The sequence below is a fragment of the Tursiops truncatus genome, chromosome 20, assembly GCF_011762595.2.
Source record: "Tursiops truncatus isolate mTurTru1 chromosome 20, mTurTru1.mat.Y, whole genome shotgun sequence".
Classification (NCBI taxonomy): domain Eukaryota; kingdom Metazoa; phylum Chordata; class Mammalia; order Artiodactyla; family Delphinidae; genus Tursiops; species Tursiops truncatus.
The window spans coordinates 31,329,819-31,349,971 of NC_047053.1; the positions used below are offsets into that span (position 1 = coordinate 31,329,819).

Below are 20,153 nucleotides of genomic sequence, written 5' to 3' on the forward strand. Positions count from 1 at the left end.
AGTTGGAGGGGCAGGTCAAACTAATAACCATATATTACTGTAGTTTGCTCATTTCTTGTCTAGGTGAGAGACTGACTATGAAGGTGGTTCTCAGAAGAGCCCTCCTTACTGCAACTTTTACATTTAAGAAATAGGTATGATATACCGCTAGATCAAACAAATCTTTTTCCATCTCAAAGGACTTTTAAAAAATTTATGAGAATAAGTCTTCTTTCAAAACCAAGACACTTTTAATGAGTTGAAGACTATGAGTAAGGAAGCAAATTAAGCACATGTAACAGAAGATGTATACATCAATTTTTGGTGCCAAGAAAGAAATTAAGTTGTTCCTTCTTCATTGTCTCCCTTACCCCATTTGATGCCCGACACAGAGATAATATTTATTATGTGGGGTATAATTTTTATTACTTAATTTGACTTTACGAATAATTTGTTTCTTCCTCTTTTTTTTTTTGGCTGCGCTGTGTGGCATGCAGGATCTTAGTTCCCTGACCAGGGATCGAACCCGTGCCCCCCGCATTGGGAGCGCAGAGTCTTAACCTCTGGACTACCAGGGAAGTCCCAATTTGTTTCTTCTTTTTTAACTTGAAAAGTGTTTTGTTATTTTTTGTTTTCAGAAAAGTTCATGTTGTAAATGTGTGGATCTTTGTGGAATTTTTTCCCTTGGTCATGTGCCCTTAGGAGAAGAACTGCCTGTTACAGCTAGTGGTAGGGAGAAAATATTATTTAGAATACATTTAATATAAAATTTTTCCTAAAAAATTCTTTCTAGGGTACATTTACTCAAATATTCTGAAGATCTGTTCATCCTAAATTTTTTTTTAAGGTTGGTGGGATTCTCACTTTATTTTTTTTTAATTAATTAATTAGGCTGCGTTGGGTCTTAGTTGTGGCACGCAGGCCCTTCATTGCAGTGCATGGGCTTCTCTAGTTGTGGCACGTGGGCTCAATAGTTGCAGCGCTCGTACTTAGTTGCCCCGCATCATGTGGGATCTTAGTTCCCCGACCAGGGATCAAATCCGTGTCCCCTGTGTTGAGGGTGGATTCTTAACCACGGAACCACCAGGGAAGTCCCCATCCTAAATTTTTTCAACTGAAATTTTTATTAAGATAAATACAGATTCACGTGCAGTTAATAAGGAAGAAAACAGAGATCCTTTTTATATTTTTCCAGTTTCTCCTTGAAGATAACATTTTACAAATGCATAAAATCACAATCAGTATATTGTCACTGATGTTATCCACTGATCTTATTTCGCTTTACCCAGTTTTACTCTGTGTGTGTGTGTGTGTGTGTGTGTGTGTGTGTGTGTAAAATTCTGTACAATTTTATAACTGTGTGAGTGCATGTATCTACCACCACAGTCAAGATACTAAATAGTTGGTAAAGTCACCAAAGCTTGATAGTTCGATGAGCTTTGAGTTTTCTGGTGTTATAGGTCTTCTGTTGGTAGAAGTCACAGAATGGAACCCAAGTGCAATATGATTTGCCACTGTCCATTTATCAGTCTTCTTCCAGCAAAGTTCCTTTGGTTTCTGGTTCCGATTGAGTCGATTGAGTTTGGTTTGGGGCACTTCTCATGATACTCTCTAGTTCCTGAGAATTGGAGCCCCTCATTCAAGAATGTTTGAGGATCCTTTTGTTTGTCCGAGAGAACCCTGAAAAAGGATCAGCAGCTTAATTTTACTGGTATTTTGAAAGCTATGTATTGAAGATTTTTGGACTGAAAAATAGTCCCCATTACTGATTTTCATTGTCTTTTTTTTTTCCTCATTAGGGTCGGGAATATTTTTTCAGTAACCCCTGGGAACCACATTAAGCCCTCACCAGCCTATTTATTTGAAGCATAATAGCATGTTTATTTCATATCCTTGAACTCCAAAGAGATACTACCTGAACTTATTATTAGACTGTTTCTCTGTTAGGTCATTTGAGAGCATCATGCTATAATAGCCAAAGTTGTTAGTTTTATCCTTCTATGGGTAATTTCAACTGAACCCAAAATTGGCAATATCGTAGTTATACATAATAACATGGTTTGCAAATGTTACAGGAGGTATAAATAAAAGTAATTTGTTTATTTGAAACCAAACCTTTCCCTCAGGGATACTGTATGACTGTGAGAGACTTTGGTTGTTGTTTATTAATATTATATGCTAGCTGCTTTATTAGCTGCTTTACAAATATGTCGTTTAGTACTTTGAACAACCACATTATGCTGTTAATGGGCATGGTAACTTTGAATACTTGGTAAAGCTTGTGTTTTCCTAGTGAATTCACAAATTTTTATCTATTTATTTAAGTTATATGACATTTGTCATGATACAGGTACTAATGTTGCTATCATTTTTTAAAATAAAGATAAGTACTTTTTTAAAAAGTTAATTAATTTTTAGCTGTGTTGGGTCTTTGTTGCTACATGCAGGCTTCCTCTAGCTGCGGCGAGCGGGGGCTACTCTTCATTGAGGTGCAGAGACTTCTCATTGTGGTGGCTTCTTTTGTTGCAGAGCACGGGCTCTAACTACACAGGCTTCCGCAGTTGTGGCACGTGGGCTTCAGTAGTTGTGGTGCGCGGGCTCTAGAGCACAGGCTCAGTAGTTGTGGTGCACGGGCTTAGTTGTTCTGTGGCATGTGGGATCTTCCTAGACCAGGGCTCGAACCCGTGTGCCCTGCATTGGCAGTGGATTGTTTTTTTTTTTTTAAATGGTGTGTCAGTTTACAGTTGGTAAAGTCACCAAAGCTTTACAATGGTGTGTCAGTTTCTGCTTTATAACAAACTGAATCAGTTATACATATACATATGTCCCCATGTTTCTTCCCTCTTGCATCTCCCTCCCTCCCACCCTCCCTATCCCACCCCTCTAGGTGGTCACAAAGCATCGAGCTGATCTCCCTGTGCTATGCAGCTGCTTCCCACTAGCTATCTGTTTTACGTTTGGTAGTATATATATGTCCATGCCACTCTCTCACTTTGTCCCAGCTTACCCTTCCCCCTCCCCGTATCCTCAAGTCCATTCTCTAGTAGGTCTGCATCTTTATTCCCATCTTGCCCCTAGGTTCTTCTGACCATTTCCTTTTTTTTTTTTTTTTTAGATTCCATATATATGTGTTAGCATATGATATTTGTTTTTCTCTTTCTGACTTACTTCACTCTGTATGACAGTCTCTAGGTCCATCCACCTCACTACAAATAACTCAGTTTTGTTCCTTTTTATGGCTGAGTAATATTCAATTGTATATGTGTGCCACATCTTCTTTATTCATTCATCTGTTGATGGACACTTAGGTTGCTTCCGTGTCCTGGCTATTGTAAATAGAGCTGCAATGAACATTTTGGTACATGACTCTTTTTGAATTATGGTTTTCTCAGGGTATATGCCCAGTAGTGGGATTGCTGGGTCGTATGGTAGTTCTATTTTTAGTTTTTTAAGGAACCTCCATACTGTTCTCCATAGTGGCTGTATCAATTTACATTCCCACCAACAGTGCAAGAGGGTTCCCTTTTCTCCACACCCTCTCCAGCATTTATTGTTTGTACATTTTTTGATGATGGCCATTCTGACTGGTGTGAGATAATATCTCATTGTAGTTTTGATTTGCATTTCTCTAATGATTAATGATGTTGAGCATCCTTTCATGTGTTTGTTGGCAATCTGTATATCTTCTTTGGAGAAATGTCTATTTAGGTCTTCTGCCCATTTTTGGATTGCGTTGTTTGTTTTTTTGATATTGAGCTTCATGAGTTGCTTGTATGTTTTGGAGATTAATCCTTTGTCAGTTGCTTCATTTGCAAATATTTTCTCCAATTCTGAGGGCTGTCTTTTCGTCTTGTTTATGGTTTCCTTTGCTGTGCAAAAGCTTTTAAGTTTCATTAGGTCCCATTTGTTTATTTTTGTTTTTATTTCCATTACTCTAGGAGGTGGGTCAAAAAGGATCTTGCTGTGATTTATGTCATAGAGTGTTCTGCCTATGTTTTCCTCTAAGAGTTTGATGGTGTCTAGCCCTACATTTAGGTCTTTAATCCATTTTCAATTTATTTTTGTGTATGGTGTTAGAGAGTGTTCTAATTTCATTCTTTTACATGTAGCTGTCCACTTTTCCCAGCACCACTGAAGAGGCTGTCTTTTCTGCACTGTATATTCTTGCCTACTTCATCAAAGATAAGGTGACCATATGTGCGTGGGTTTATCCCTGGGCTTTCTATTCTGTTCCATTGATCTATATTTCTGTTTTTGTGCCAGTACCATACTGTCTTGATTACTGTAGCTTTGTAGTATAGTCTGAAGTCCAGGAGCCTGATTCCTCCAGCTCCGTTTTTCTTTCTCAAGATTGCTTTGGCAATTTGGAGTCTTTTGTGTTTCTATACAAATTGTGAAATTTTTTGTTCTAGTTTTGTGAAAAATGCCAGTGGTAGTTTGATAGGGATTGCATTGAATCTGTAGATTGCTTTGGGTAGTAGAGTCATTTTCACAATGTTGATTCTTCCAGTCCAAGAACATGGTATATCTCTCCATCTATTTGTATCATCTTTAATTTCTTTCATCAGCATCTTATAATTTTCTGCATACAGGTCTTTTGTCTCCTTAGGTAGGTTTATTCCTAGATATTTTATTCTTTTTGTTGCAGTGGTAAATGGGGGTGTTTTCTTAATTTCACTTTCAGATTTTTCATCATTAGTGTATAGGGATGCAAGAGATTTCTGTGCATTAATTTTTTATCCTGCTACTTTACCAAATTCGTTGATTAGCTCCAGTAGTTTTCTGGTAGCATCTTTAGGATTCTCTATGTATAGTATTATGTCATCTGCAAACAGTGACAGCTTTACTTCTTCTTTTCCAATTTGGATTCCTTTTATTTCTTTTTCTTCTCTGATTGCTGTGGCTAAAACTTCCAAAACTATGTTGAAGAATAGTGGTGAGAGTGGGCAACCTTGTCTTGTTCCTGATCTTAGTGGAAATGCTTTCAGTTTTTCACCATTGAGGACGATGTTGGCTGTGCGTTTGTCATATATGGCCTTTATTGTGTTGAGGAAAGTTCCTTCTATGCCTACTTTCTAGAGGTTTTTATCATAAATGGGTGTTGAATTTTGTCCAAAGCTTTTTCTGCATCTATTGAGATGATCATATGGCTTTTCTCCTTCAGTTTGTTAATATGGTGTATCACATTGATTGATTTGCGTATATTGAACAATCCCTGCATTCCTGGGATAAACGCCACTTGATCATAGTGTATGATCCTTTTAATGTGCTGTTGGATTCTTTTGCTAGTATTTTGTTGAGGATTTTTGCATCTATGTTCATTAGTGATATTGGCCTGTCGTTTTCTTTCTTTGTGGCATCTTTGTCTGGTTTTGGTATCAGAGTGATGGTGGCCTCGTAGAATGAGTTTGGGAGTATTCCTCCCTTTGCTATATTTTGGAAGTGTTTGAGAAGGATAGGTGTTACCTCTTCTCTAAGTGTTTTATAGAATTTGTGGCAGGCGGATTCTTAACCACTGCGCCACCAGGGAAGCCCCCTGTTCCTACCATTTTATGAATGAGAAAAAGATACTGAATCTTAAGGATGTTTGGTTACTTGCTCAAGTATTAAAGCTAATGAGCAGATCCAGGATTCAAGTCCAGGTATCCAAATCCTTATTAGCTACTGTTCTGTGTTGCCTCCCCTGGATGATGATAATAACTAAAATTTATGGAGTTATTTACCATGCACCTGGCTTAGGGTAAATATTTTATGTAAATTATCTCATTTAATTTTCACCACACCATGTGAATGTTGCTATTATTAATAGCACCATGGAGGTGCTCTTATTACTAATCCCATTTTCTAGACTAGCAAATTGAAGTTATGTAATTTATTCAAGACCATACAGCTCCTAATTAGAAGAGCTAGGATTTGACCCCAGGTCTTTTTGGTTCCAGAGTTGTTAACAGTTATGTTTCACTGAAAACCCAGGTGCAGTTGCAAGGTCATACATTTATTTGTCATGTTGATTCTTTTACATTTTTTTTTTTTATGCGGTACGCAGGCCTCTCACTGTTGTGGCCTCTCCGGTTGCGGAGCACAGGCTCCGGATGCGCGGACTCAGCGGCCATGTGGCTCACGGGCCCAGCTGCTCCGCGGCATGTGGGATCTTCCTGGACTGGGGCATGAACCTGTGTCCCCTGCATCGGCAGGCGGACTCTCAACCACTTTGCCACCAGGGAAGCCCTGATTCTTTCACTTTTATATAAGATGCACAACATTGTCTTATTTGGTCTACTGAAAATCTGTCTTGTCTGGTGACTATGGCTTCATTTTTTACCTGGTTTAGATCTCTGTCAGTATGATATGGCTTGTGAGGACAATTAGGAAATACATGTCTTTTTTTCTTTCTTATTTTCTTTCTGTACTTTTTAACAAATGATACATTCTCATGGTTCAAAATTTTAAAAAAGAACAGACCATGAAAAAATCTCCTTTCCACCCAGTCCACCAGGCATCTAATTTCCCTCCCAGAAGGAAGGACCTTTCTTACCATTTTTTTCTTTTTTAGATTTTTTTTTTTTTTTTCTGGCTGTGCCACTTGACTTGTGAGATCTTAGCTCCCCAACCAGGGATCAAACCCAGGCCGCTGGCAGTGGAAGCACAGAGTCCTAACCACTGGACCTCCAGGGAATTCCCTCTTATGAGTTTTTGATGTATCCTATTAAAGATGTATCTTAAAGGTATGAATTAGGATATTTACTCTATTTTTAAAAAATTGCCCTCACAGCAGTTTCTTCAGATTCCTAAAACATTTTGTTGTCCTGGAGTTTACAGAATGTAACTCCTGGGCTTTTTTTTTTTTTTGGTAAGTACATTTAAGTTCTCTTAACAAATTTGAATTAGTGGCATATAATATAGTGTTATCAACTGTAGTCACCATGTTGTGCATTAGATCCTCAGATCTCCTTATTCATCTTACAGCTGAGAAGTTTGTGCCTTTTTACCAACCTGTCCCTGTTTCCCCCAGGCCTTGGCAGCTACTTTTCTACTCAGTTTCTAAGAGTTTGACCTTTTTTTTCTTTTAAAGAGATTCCACATATGAGTGATACCATGCAGAATTTTTATTTCTCTTTCCGGCTTATTTCTTATAACATAATGCCCTCAAGGTTTATCCATGTTGTTGCAAATGGCAGGATTTTCTTTTTTCTCATGGCTAAATAATACTCCATTGTATATGTATACCACATCTTTATTCATTCATCCATTGATGAATACTTAATTTGTTTCCATATCTTGGCTATTGTGAATAATATCTGTTGCATTGAAAATGGGAGTATATGTATGTCTTCGACATCCTGTTTTCATTTCCTTTGGATATATTCCCAGAAGTGGAGTTGCTGGATCATATGGTAATTCTATTTTTAATTTTTGGGGGCACCTCCATACTGTTTTCCATAATGGCTGCACCAATGTACATTCCTACCAACAGTGCACCAGTGTTCCCTTTTCTCCATATCCTCACCAACAGTTTATTTTTTTCTTCCAATTTTATTGAGATATAAATTGACATACAGCATTGACGTTTAAGGTGTACAGCATAATGCTTTTATTTACATATTTCTTGAAATGTTACCACAGTAAGTTTCATTAACATCTGTCATCATACATAGATATAAAAAAGAAAAAAAATTTTTTTACTTGTGATAAGAACTCTTTCGATTTACTCTCCTAACAACTTTCATATATGCCATACAACAGTGTCTCTTGTCTTTTTGATGATAGCCATTCTAACAGGTGTGAGGTAATACCTCCTTGTGATTTTGATTTTCCTGATGATTAGTGATGTTGAGCACCTTTTCATGTACCTGTTGATCATTTGTATGTCTTTGGGAAAATGTCTATATTCAGTTCCTCTGTCCTTTTAAAAACCAGGTTGTTTGATTTTTTTTTCTTTGCTATTGAGTTGTATGAGTTCTTTACATATTTTGGATATTAACCCCTTATATATAATCTACAAATATTTTTTTCCCATTGTATAGGTTGCCTTTTCATTTTGTTGTTGACTTCATTTGCTGTGCAGAAGCTTTGTAGCTCGATGTAGTCCTACTTTTTTGTCTTTGTTGCCTAGAATGAATGTGTGTTTGGGTTTGTGTGGTGTTTCTGATTTGCCTGATCATAAGATATCCCAGAATGATATTTATTTGTTAACTGTGTATTTTTGGTTACTGAGAGAAATAGGAAGATAAGAGTATCTTGGTACAAAGATCTCCATTCTTTAAAATGGCATTTTAGAGCCCACATACTCTTTTTTTCTTAAACATGTTACATTTATTTTATTTATTTATTTTTTTGGCTGCGTCAAGTCTTAGTTGTGGCACTCAGGATCTTCGTTGCAGCACGTGGGATCTTTCGTTGTGGCATGTGGGCTTCTCTCTAGTTTTGGCACGTGGGCTCCAGAGCACGTGGGCTCAGTAGTTGTGGCATGCGGGCTCTGTAGTTTGGGGCACACAGGTTCTCCATTTGAGGTGCACGGGCTCAGTAGTTGTGGTGTGTGGGCCTAGCAGTCCCATAGCATGCGGGATCCTAGTTCCCTGACCAGGGATTGAACCACGTTCCACACATTGGAAGGCAGACTCTCAACCATTGGAGCACCAGGGAAGTCTCCAGAACCAACATATTCTTAAATGTAGCTACAAAGCAGCATCTGCATATGACAGCAACTTGCTGGTATTCTCTTAGTTTCACTGTTGACTTCCCTCCAGGTTTATTATTACCAGTAGCCAATGTATATATGTGCAGAAAGAGTGCTCTATGCTCATTACTTCTTTTTTTTTTTAATTTATTTTATTGACTTATAGTTGCTTCACTATGTTGTGTTAGTTTCTGGTGTGCAGCAAAGTGATTCAGTTATGCATATAGATAATAGTTTCATGCTTATTACTTCTTGACTTGAACTGGATTCATGAGAATAAGGCACGAACAAAGGATAGCCAAACATGTTATTACCCTCCTTGATCGATCCATCTTTAGAGGAATGGTGGTCTCGGTTCTGGGAATGCGATTTTGGGTAGATGTATTATCAAGGACATTTCTGGCATGTAGGGACTTGATAATGTGCACTGCCCCTACTCCAGTTGCTCATTCTTTCTTTAGTTTACTTTTGTCTGCTTAATAATCTCAGCAGTGGGGACTGCATGGGACCAGGAAAGAGAGGAGAGATGGACTGAGACGTTCATATTGCCTTTTTATTTCCTTCTTACCACATAGTGTACACATTTCCCTGGAAATAATATTTGTAAATAACGACTGCATTCCTGTACTAGCCCCTAAGCTTATTTAGTTCATAATACAGATGAATACATTCACAGTTGTATACTTTTAAAGTCTTCTTTAAATTATTGTTGTTAATTACTCAGTATTTTAACCACATTATAATTTAGATAGAATTCGTGGGGTTAGCCAGGGAAATCTGATCATTGATTATGAGAGAAAATGCATTCTGTATTCAAACAGTTCTTTCCACAAGGTATAGTTTGTGAGTGGGGAATGATTTCCTTGTTTCTTAATAACTAAACTGCTTGTGAGTTATTTTAAGGGCTGCTTTTGGGTTAGGGTTTTGTTTGATTTTGCTAGTCAATCTTTGAATTTTCTAGGTAATTCCATGACATCATAGATTTGGACTGGATGAGTGAAGTAGGTCAGGCCTCAAATAAGTCACTTTACTGGATCTTACTGAGCTGAGAGAGAGCAAATAGTGTTTGTGTTAAAATATATATAACATAATTTGCTGTTTTAACTATTTTCAAGTATACATTTAAGTGGCATTAATTACATTCACAATGTTATGGAACTATCACTACTATCTTTATCTAAAATGTCTTCATCACCCCAAACAGAAATTCTGTGCTTATTAAGTGATAATAACGCCACCTACTCCCCCCCACTTCAGCCACTTTCTGTCTCTATTAATTTGCCTATTCTAAATATTTCATATATGTGAAATCATACAATATTTGTCTTTTTGTGTGTAGCTTATTTCCTTTGCATAATGTTTTCAAGACTCATCCATGTTGTATTACATGTTACAACTTCATTTCTTTTTATGGCTGAATAATATCCCATTGTAACTATTAACTTTTAAAAGTGGTCAGTTTTATCTTAAACATCCATCTCTGTAACATTTCTCTTACATTGTTGAAGTTTTTGTGTCTTGCTAATATATTTTAATGTCTTGAAAATATAAGATATCATGAATTCAGTGAAATTTTTGTTTTTCATTCTACCCCCTTTAAATTTGGGGGCATTGAAACAGTTCTGTATATTCACCTGACCTAGTCCCAGCCTCATTTTATGGTTTTAGAGATAAGGGTGGAGCTAGAAGCCACTGGGGATTTTGGCACGGTATCATGGTCCCAAAATTTTTGCTGTCACTACTAGAACTCCCATTGGAAATCTGCTACCCCTCAGAGCTGGAATTAAGCTATTTGAATTGGGAAATGGGAACCTTCCCTTCTAGGCACATGAACAAGTCCTTTTCCCCTGCTGCTCCTTAACCATAGTTAATATGCATACTGGTTAATCCCATGCTGCTCTCTAGATGGAATTAGATTAGTGAACTGTAGGAGAATATTTAAGTCTTTAATCACTACCATGCAGCATAAAATTGCATTAGCTTAAGCAGAAAGGTCATAGCTTTGTTAGCTAAAATTTCCAAGCTTGATCATGTTCTTCTATCCTTATGTATAATACTGAGTTTTTAAAAAATTCTGAATATATTACATTTAATCTTGTTGCATTTAGCCTAGTGTCCCTGCCTAAGATGAATTTGATTCTATATTCTGCTACCTATTTTATTAGCCATTCCTCCCATCTTTGTCATTTACACAATTAACACACATGGCTTCTATGTCATAATCCAAATCACTGGTAAAAAGTGTTTAATAGTTACGATAAAATATAAAGTCCAGGTTGGCACTTCTTTATAGCCTTTTTTTCCAAAGAAGGTATAGAATTTTTAATCAACACTCTTTGTGTTTATAATTTTCAATCAGATTTGCATGACCCTAACTATAATTATTCAGTCCACAATTTACTATATTATCTAAAATGTGTTATTATGAGACCTTGTCAAATACGTTCCTAAATAAAGTCACCATGTTTATCTTAATTCTTATTAGTTAATTTGATCACTTTACCATTTTAAATTTCTGGAACATGATCTTTGTCGTAACATGGAAGCTAATTAACTTTTTGTAACTTCTAGGCTAGCTTTATAGTTAGGCATATGAGGAAATTGGTCTACTTCTTAAGTGATCTCTTAAAGGGAAAGGTATATTTTTTAAAAATGCACTTTTCAGCACTTATTTTATTTTATTTTCATTTTTGGCCACAACGTGCTGCTTGCAGGATCTTAGTTCCCCACCAGGGTCTTAGTTCCCCATCAAACCCAGGCCCCCTGCAGTGGAAGCTAGGAGTCTTAACCACTGGACCGCCAGGAAATACCCATAAAAATTTACTTTTCTAGAGATTTGAATTGAGTCCTTTTTGAAAATAGTAGTAGAAAAATGTGAGAATTGATATATTCAATGATTAAAGGATTGTTTCATTCACTTGAAAATAGTTATTTACTATATTATTGTAAAACAAAAGGTATGTCAAGTTGACCTTTTGCCAGTTCCTATAGACTGTTTGTTTTTCCAAAACTAAACATTCATCACATCCTTGTAGGAGAATCTGAAGCATAAGATTAATCCAAGTCTAAAATTAATTTTGCTAAGATTTCTATATAAGATTCAAAATCATTTAAGTAAAAACAAGCGATATCTGTATAAATTTGATCTAAAATGCTCTACTTAAGGAGTAAACAAATGATTATCTATTATAATTATCTTTAAAAATGTATTTTTCTAATACCATTTATATAAAAAGGAATAGTGAGTGCTGAAAAGCAGTAAACAGTCAGATAAAATCCCTGTCCCTCATGTGGCTTACATTTTTGTCAGGAGAGGCAGATAATAAGCAAAACATACAAAATGAAAAAATTGCCCATCTTTTAAAACTCTCAAATGACTGTACTTTGTATAATTTATTCTCTTCAGCTTTCCTTTAAGATAACATTAACAGAAGGGTATATGTTATTAGTTCTTTTGATCCTAAGAAGCAGAGAGTCACTTAAGTTTCCTTAAATAAATGGTTGGTTATAAGGAATACAAGAAAATAGGAATCTTAGACTACTACTGTGTCTGGTTTTAACATTACAATGGGCTCACATTCAGAAGAATGAAATGGAGTTCAGGAACTTCAGAATTGTCTAGGATCCTGTGTATTTTAATCATTAATGTGTCCCATGAATCTACTCCTAATTTCTTACGGTTGATAGCATTTAATGGGGAAGATTGCTGGTAGGTTGGTCAGAATGGGACTCTAGCTGCCAACAAACGTGGATGGTGGAGTGAAATGTCTATTTTCTTTTTTATTATTTTAATTAATTAATTTGGCTGCATTGGGTCTTAGTTGTGGCACATGGGGTCTTTCATTGCGGTGCTTGGGCTCTTTGTTGCAGAGCATGGGCTTCTCTCTAGTTGTGGCACAGGCTCCAGAGCACGCTGGCTCAGTAGTTGCAGCACGTGGGCTCTCTAGTTATGGCGTACGGGCTCTAGAGCGCGCCCCCTGCATTGGAAGGCAGATTCTTAACCACTGGACCACCAGGGAGGTCCCTGAAATGTCTATTTTCTTAAGTGCACTCAATAATTCAAAAAATATTTGCTGTCTGTAACGTATGAGGCACTAAAGGATTTATTGCAGTATTTAAGATCTACCAAAAATGTAAAGAAATAAAGCAGAATAAAAGCATTTTCTATACAGATGAAATCCTCTCTACCTTTCTCCCCACAATATTCATTTCCCCACAGAAATCATAATTGTTTTCCTAAAATTGATGTTTCAGAAAAGTGGTGTTTCCACTTTTGGTGTTTTAATCTTTGGGGTTGGAACAAGACAGGTGTTTTAAAGTGGGAAACAAAATTCAAAGCTGCTTTCTAACAATAACTTAATAGGTTAAGGCACTAATTGTCTATTTTAAAAATCTTTTCTAAACAAACAAGGAGAACATTTGTGCTGAACAATCAGGTATAATCAGGTGTTTATTATTAGTTGATAGTGATAAACAGGTTCTAAGTAGAAGTTCTCCCATGTTTGTTTGTTTATTTTTAGTATGTTTTAATTGTGGTAAAATATTTATAACATAAAATTTACCATTTTAACTATTTTTAAGTACACGTTTCAGTGGCAATAATTTCATTCACCATGTTATGTTGTGTCCAGTCATCACCACTATCTATTTCCAAAGTTTTTCATCACTCCAAATAACATAAGGTTATTTTTCAGTCATAAAAATCCTGTTGATGGAGTTGGGTGACTCTCCATGACAGCTCTTTTTGTTGGTTCAGCTTTACAGGCAGTGTCAATTTTCCCCCCTTTTTTCTTTTTTCCCTGCACTGAAGCCAAAATGTTTATTTTCAATTTGTTACTCATTCATAAGACAATAGTGCACATTTTAGTGGGTCTTTTTCTTTTAATGAATTTTTTTTGTGTGTGGTATAGTTGATGTACATATATATATATGTTTCAGGTGTACAAAATAGTGATTCACAATTTTTAAAGGTTTTATTCCATTTATAGTTATTATAAAATATTGGCTGTATTCCCTGTATTGTACAATATATCCTTGTAGCTTATTTATTTTATACATAGTAGTTTTCATCTCTTAATCCTTTACCCCTGTCTTGCCCCTCCCCTCTTTCTCCTCCTTGCTGGTAACCACTAGTTTGTTCTCTATATCTGTGAGTCTGTTTCTTTTTTGTTGTATTCACTACGTATTTGTTTGTTTGTTTGTTTTAGATTCCACATATGATATTGTACCATATTTGTCTTTCTCTTACTTATTTCACTTAGCATAATACCCTCCAAGTCCATCCGTGTTGTTGCAGATGGCAAAATTTCGTTCTACTTTATGACCGAGTAGTATTCTGTTGTGTATATGTATGTGTACACACACGCACCCCACATCTTCTTTATGCATTCATCTGTTAATGGATACTTAGGTTGCTTCCATATCTTGGCTATTGTAAATAATGCTATGAACATTGGGGTACATGTATCTTTTTGAATTAGTGTTTTTGTTTGGCAGTGTCAAATCTTTGGCACTTACATATCAGAAAGAGCATCTATAAATCAGTAGTGAAGTAATGGAAGTCATGCTAGGGAGAGGTCTTGTGCAATTAGGTGCATGGCTCAGAAGTGGTGTCTGTCATTTCTATCCATAACCTTTTGGCCAGAAGTAGTCATACAGCCCTATTCAGCCGCAAGAAGCATGAGGAAATGTCTCCATGCCTTATGTCCCCAAAGAAAGGAGAACTACCTTTGTGAGAGCATCAGAAGTCTTTTCTACAAATATCTAGGCCTAGTATTCTCATGCTTTATGCTCTCAGATTCCCTTTTGAAGTTACTGCTTAGAATTATCTTCTTGTTATCCTACTTCCATGTTACCTTAGTTCAGTGATGTCCTCTAGAAAGGAACATAGAAACATTATTAATATTGAAACATTCAATCGATATCAAAATGTAATGATTAGCTGGAGATGAAATGGAAAAGATTGCATGTATATGGGAGTATTAGTATAAATTCATGATGTGTTTTACTTTCCTAGATCTGTCCACTGAAAAGTTTGAGAAACAGTCACTAATACCCAGGCAATAAGCACCACTAGTATCCTGATTGTGATCTCTAAATACAACTTCCCATTTGAAAGAACAAGGCTGTTTGGAAAAATGTCTGATTCTAGGTCTGGGTCAGGGAATTTATAAAATGAGCTTAGACCATCTTGTCATACCAGAAAGTAAGGAAGGTGTAAGACACTACTTAGAGTCATATAGAAGGGATTCAGGAGCCAATTCGAAGAGTCTCTCTCTACAAAGGGATGGGCAAAAATGGGGAAATTGATCATCACTAAGGATAATTGTAAGGAGATTGAAACATATCAAATATATATTTTATTTATTTATTTATTTATTTATTTTTTGCGGTACGGGGGCCTCTCACTGTTGTGGCCTCTCCCGTTGCGGAGCACAGGCTCCAGACACGCAGGCTCAGTGGCCATGGCTCATGGGACCAGCCGCTCCACGGCACGTGGGATCTTCCCTGACCGGGGCACGAACCCGTGTCTCCTGCATCGGCAGGTGGACTCTCAACCACTGCGCCACCAGGGAAGCCCCTCTATCTTTAACTTTTGATTTTATTTTCTCTTTGTTACTGTACCACAGAGAAGATCTCTCTCCATACTCTTCCCTCTCCTTCGGCAGTAGACTGCTGTTATTTATTCCTCAGTGTTTGCTAGCACAGTGGCGGAGGTGGGTGAGGGGTACCAGGGGCTGGCGGACATTCTCTGTTGTCCTATTTCTGTCTCAGTTCTAGGGGGTCATTATGTCTCTGGATCTTGGAGGGCAAGACTTTCTCAGTGATTCTGCCTTTCCCCCAATTGTAGGGGATTTTTAAAGGTCTGGGGCTTTAAAAATCAGGGATAGAGGGGGTTTTCTGTTACCTTCCTCTGGTTATGCAGGGGCTAACTAAAAATAGTTATTCTATGAAGTATACTTCTTATGTTCTTTTTATGTTTTATATATTCTGATTTGAGGCCATCTCCCTATGCTAGTTTTTGCTCTCAGTGGCACTAAACACACAGTTTTTGGCATCAGCTGTCAGAGTATTATTAAATATATTTATAAATATCATTTAATGAATATGTATTTTCATATGTTGACCATTTAAGTTTTATTCCTTGAATTATCTTTAATCGTGTATTTCAATGACAAATTCTGCATGGCAGATACTAGGTCGGGTTTTTTTCCTTTTTCTTTTTTAAACAACACAGCACTTGCCGATGCCAAATGTGTGGAGTTTTTTCCCCACATCAATCAGTTCTCCAACTCTCTGAACACCAACTGGGTGTCCTACAATTCAATTCAGTTCTGATACTAACTATCCAGAGTTAGTGCAGACCCCACAGGTCTGCCCCCCACTTCAGAAGTTGCCAGTCGCAGGTCCCCGACGTCCTGTACTTCTGACCAATCAGCTATAAGTCGAGGGTTCCCATGTTCCCCTTCTGGGATTCAGTAATTTGCTAGAATGGCCCACAGAACTCAGGAAGGCACTTTATTTAATATCACCAGTTTATTATAAAGGATATAACTCAGGAACAGCCAAATGCAAAAAGATGCATGGGATGGCGGGGGGCAGTTAGGAGGGCGATGGTGCACAGTACTTTCTTGTCCTTTCTGGATGTTCCAACCTTCTTGCACCTTGATGTGTTCACCAATAAACCCGTAGTTTAGGGGTTCTTATAGAAGTTCCATTACATAGGCATGAATGATTAAATCACTTGCCATTGGTGATTAGCTCAATCTTCAGCTCCTCTCCCTTTCCCTGACTTTGGGAAGTGGGGCTGAAAGTTCTAATCCTCTAATCACATCATTAGTTCCTCTGACTACCAGCTCCCATTGTGAGGCTTTGTAAGGACTCACCAAGAGTCACCTTATTAGCATAAATTCAGGTATGGTTTAAAGGGGTATTATCAATAACAAAAGATGCTCCTTTCACCTGTATCACTCTGGGAATTCCAAAGATTTTAGAAGCTCTTGTGTCAGGAACCTGGAGGAAGACCAAACATATGTTTGTTGTATCACACTATCACACTAGGCACTCAACACAGAATTGTTGAATAAATGAATTTATGTGATTGCTGTTACTGTCCCTTTCTTATGAATAGCTTTTCTTCTTTATTTCTGATTACCATAATACTCAATTCTAAGAGTATAAAAATGTCTTTCTGTATTTTCTTCTTTTTTTTACTTAAAATCTAAATATATTTGACATATAACTTTGTATAAATTTAAGGTGTACAACATGTTAATTAGGTACATTTATATACTGCAGTATAATTGCCACTGTATTTCTGAACATTCACTTAGAGAATGTTGATCTTTCAAATCAAAATTATGTATATATGTTTAACAGAGGTTGAAGGAAGTTGTCTAATTGCATGAAATCCTTATCACATTATTGGGACTATTGAAGGGGAGGAACTTATCTTTTTGGACCTTGATGAGGACTCCCAAGAAAAAGAAAATTCAGTGTGTGAGCCAGTGATATATGTCCTTTAGGATAAGTACAGTATATTCTTGGCTGAGTGCCATAACAAGGTGTAAGGGAGGAAGAAGAGGGAGAAACAACATCATTGCACTAAAATTTACCAGGACCTTGTTTGGAGATGGAGATAAGATTTATTAAAGGTGATGTCAGCCTCACATTCCTCGACAACTGAAATGTCTATAGTTGACTGTATCATTCATTTTCTCCTAGGTGATTTATTGTTCTTTTGGTGGAACATCCAAAGGCCTGCACTTCAATAACTTAATAGTTGGACTTGTCCTTCTTACAAGAGGCAGAGATGAAGAGAAAGCAAAATGTGAGTACTTTTATTATCTCAAAATGTTAAAATACTACATCTGTGTACAGAATAATCTACCGCAAAATTTTGATGACAAAGGATTTGAAGTGATGTTTCTCCAAAGGAGATATACAAGTAGCCAGTAAGCACTTGAAAAAATGTTAAACATAAGTAGTTATTTGGGAAGTGTAAATTCAAATTACAATTAGATACCACGTAAGTGTAAGATAGATAATGAAGCCACTTTGGAAAACTGGCAGTTTCTCAAACTGTTAATCACTGAGTTTTCATATGATCCCACAATTTCATTCCTAGGTATATACCCAAGAAAACTAAAAACATATATTCATTAAAAAAAAAAAAGTTCCTAACAGCACTGTTCATAATGGTTACAAAATGGTAACAACCCTAATGCCCATCAACTGATGCATTCAGCATAAACAAAACGTGATATAACCAACAATAGAATATTACTCAACAATAAGAAGGAATAAAGTACTGCGTAGGAGCGGGAAAAATTTCCCTAATTAAGTTGATATAAGACAGATTAACAGGAGAAAACCAAACAAATTTTGTATGTACGTACAGGAGCCCCATAAAAATATGAAACCCAAAGGGCAGCCAGGTAATTGAGGCTTATATAACATTCTGAGCTAAGGAAAGGGATAGGGATCTGAGGGTACAAGAGGAAGGGAGTCCATTCACAGGAAGGCAGAGATGTTTGGAGAACAAAGGTTGCCCTGTTATACTAGTTTCTTAGGTAAAAAAGTATCTCTGATAACAACTCTCTTTCCGGTATAGGCCTTTTTTCCAATGTAAATTTAGGCTGTTGATGGGGAGGTAATGAGCATTTCTGAATCTGCTGGGTTTTGATTGCCTTTAAGCTCAAAATAATTGTCAAGCCAAAGTGACGTATTTGGGGGCAACAAATTCTGCTCTCCTCCAACAGATACATGCTACCACATAGATGAACCTGAAAACGTTATGCTAAGTGATAAATGCCAGTCAAAATAGAACACACATTATGTGGTTCCAATCATATGACATGTCCAGATTAGGCAAATTTATAGAGACAGAATATAGATTAGTGGTTGCCAGACGCTAGGGGGAAAGGGAAATGGAGAGCTTACTGCCAATGAGTATGGGGGTTTCTTTTGGGTGAAAATGTTCTGTAATTAGATAGTGGTGATGATTGCACAGCTGTGTAAATATATTAAAAAACACTGAATTGCACACTTTAAAAGAGTGAATTTTATGGAACGTGCCTTATATCTTAGTAAAGCTGATTTTTAAAAAGTAATTCTGAATACATAGATTTAGCAATCTATTCTTGCCTTACTTCACAAATACAACCAGAAGTTCACTTGATAATACTTTATACAAATTCTTGGTAAAAGGTTTAATTATTTATCATGGTTTTACTTTTAACTTCAGAGATGAATTTTATTAGGTGAATTACGTAAGCCCAGAAGAGGATGGCACCTTTAAGTTCTACTAAGCAGGGAAATTTTATGTTACAATGAGACGGCATCATTTACCCTCTAAATATGAAAGGGAAGACAACCTTAGTTGATCATTCATTGTCCATCTGTGTTTCCTAGGATATGCATTTATTTACTTAATTTTTAATTCATTCATTTGATTACTTATAATGTCTTATGTTTCCTCATTCTTTTCTTTGAGCTCCCCCAAGGCAAATCTGCTCTTAACAAGAATATTAGTAAACAATGTAAATTTTATTGAAAATTTTCCAGGGGAGATGAGAGGGAAATGTCAGATGACAGTTAAAATTTAAGTGACAGCATGGGAGGACTCAGCTAGAATTGCTCTATCTCTGACACTCTGACCCCAATGTCTGGCACATCGTAGGAATTCAGTAGTATAATTTGACTATTATCATAATTAATGATTCTCAGAGCAAAACATGGGAGAAAGACCAAGAGCAAAAAAGCTAGCTTGACCAATTACTATATGTATGACTCTGGGCCTCTTCCTTGAACTTCTGAGCCCCTGTTTTTCATCAATACAAGGATGAAAGCGACATCCACCAAAATCTTTCATTGTAAAACTCAGAAGAAAAAATGTATGTAAAGCACCTGGCAAGTATCAAGAACTAGCGGGCAATCAATAAATTGTTAACTTTTACTGTTTTCTCAAAGTGATTGTTTATATACACACATATGTACCTACAGTTAAACGTGTGAAAAACATTGAGGCCAAAATAAACTTTCAAAGAAAAAAAAAAAGAAGAAAATTTTCCAGGGGGAGTTTAGGAAGGTGTTTATATTAAAGAGTATGACGTTTTGCTCTAAAAATCCCTAGAATTTTACCCTTGCCCACTGGATGCTGGTCTTTCTCTCTTCTTTCTTCCTTTTCTAAGCTGCCCTCTTACTTCTTCTAAATCTCTCAGAATCTTCTTTCTCATTTCTGAATTTAGACTGTTGTTCTTCAGCTGTTTCCTTTTTTACAGTTTTGCTGAGGTATAATTGATATACAATAAAATGTACATATTTAAAGAGTGTACATTTTGATGTTTTCAGACATGTATATATCCACATTATCACAATCAAGATAATGAACATATCCCTAAACCCAATTTTATGTATTGGAATTTAACTGAGATCCTGATTTTTTCAAATTAACATCCCTCTACCAACAAACACATACTCTGGCTTCAGGTAGCCA

At 36.6% G+C, this 20,153-nt stretch overlaps 1 protein-coding gene across 2 annotated transcripts in view; it reads left to right on the top strand.

Moving 5' to 3' along the window:
• Positions 1 to 20,153, top strand: part of USP32 (ubiquitin specific peptidase 32) — a 150,792-nt gene that overhangs the window by 35,335 nt on the left and 95,304 nt on the right. For both annotated transcript variants that reach the window (XM_073797726.1, XM_073797727.1), the window contains exon 3: positions 17,381 to 17,486. In XM_073797726.1, the coding sequence (XP_073653827.1) occupies positions 17,381 to 17,486 (106 nt within the window). The remainder of the gene's footprint in view (positions 1 to 17,380; positions 17,487 to 20,153) is intronic.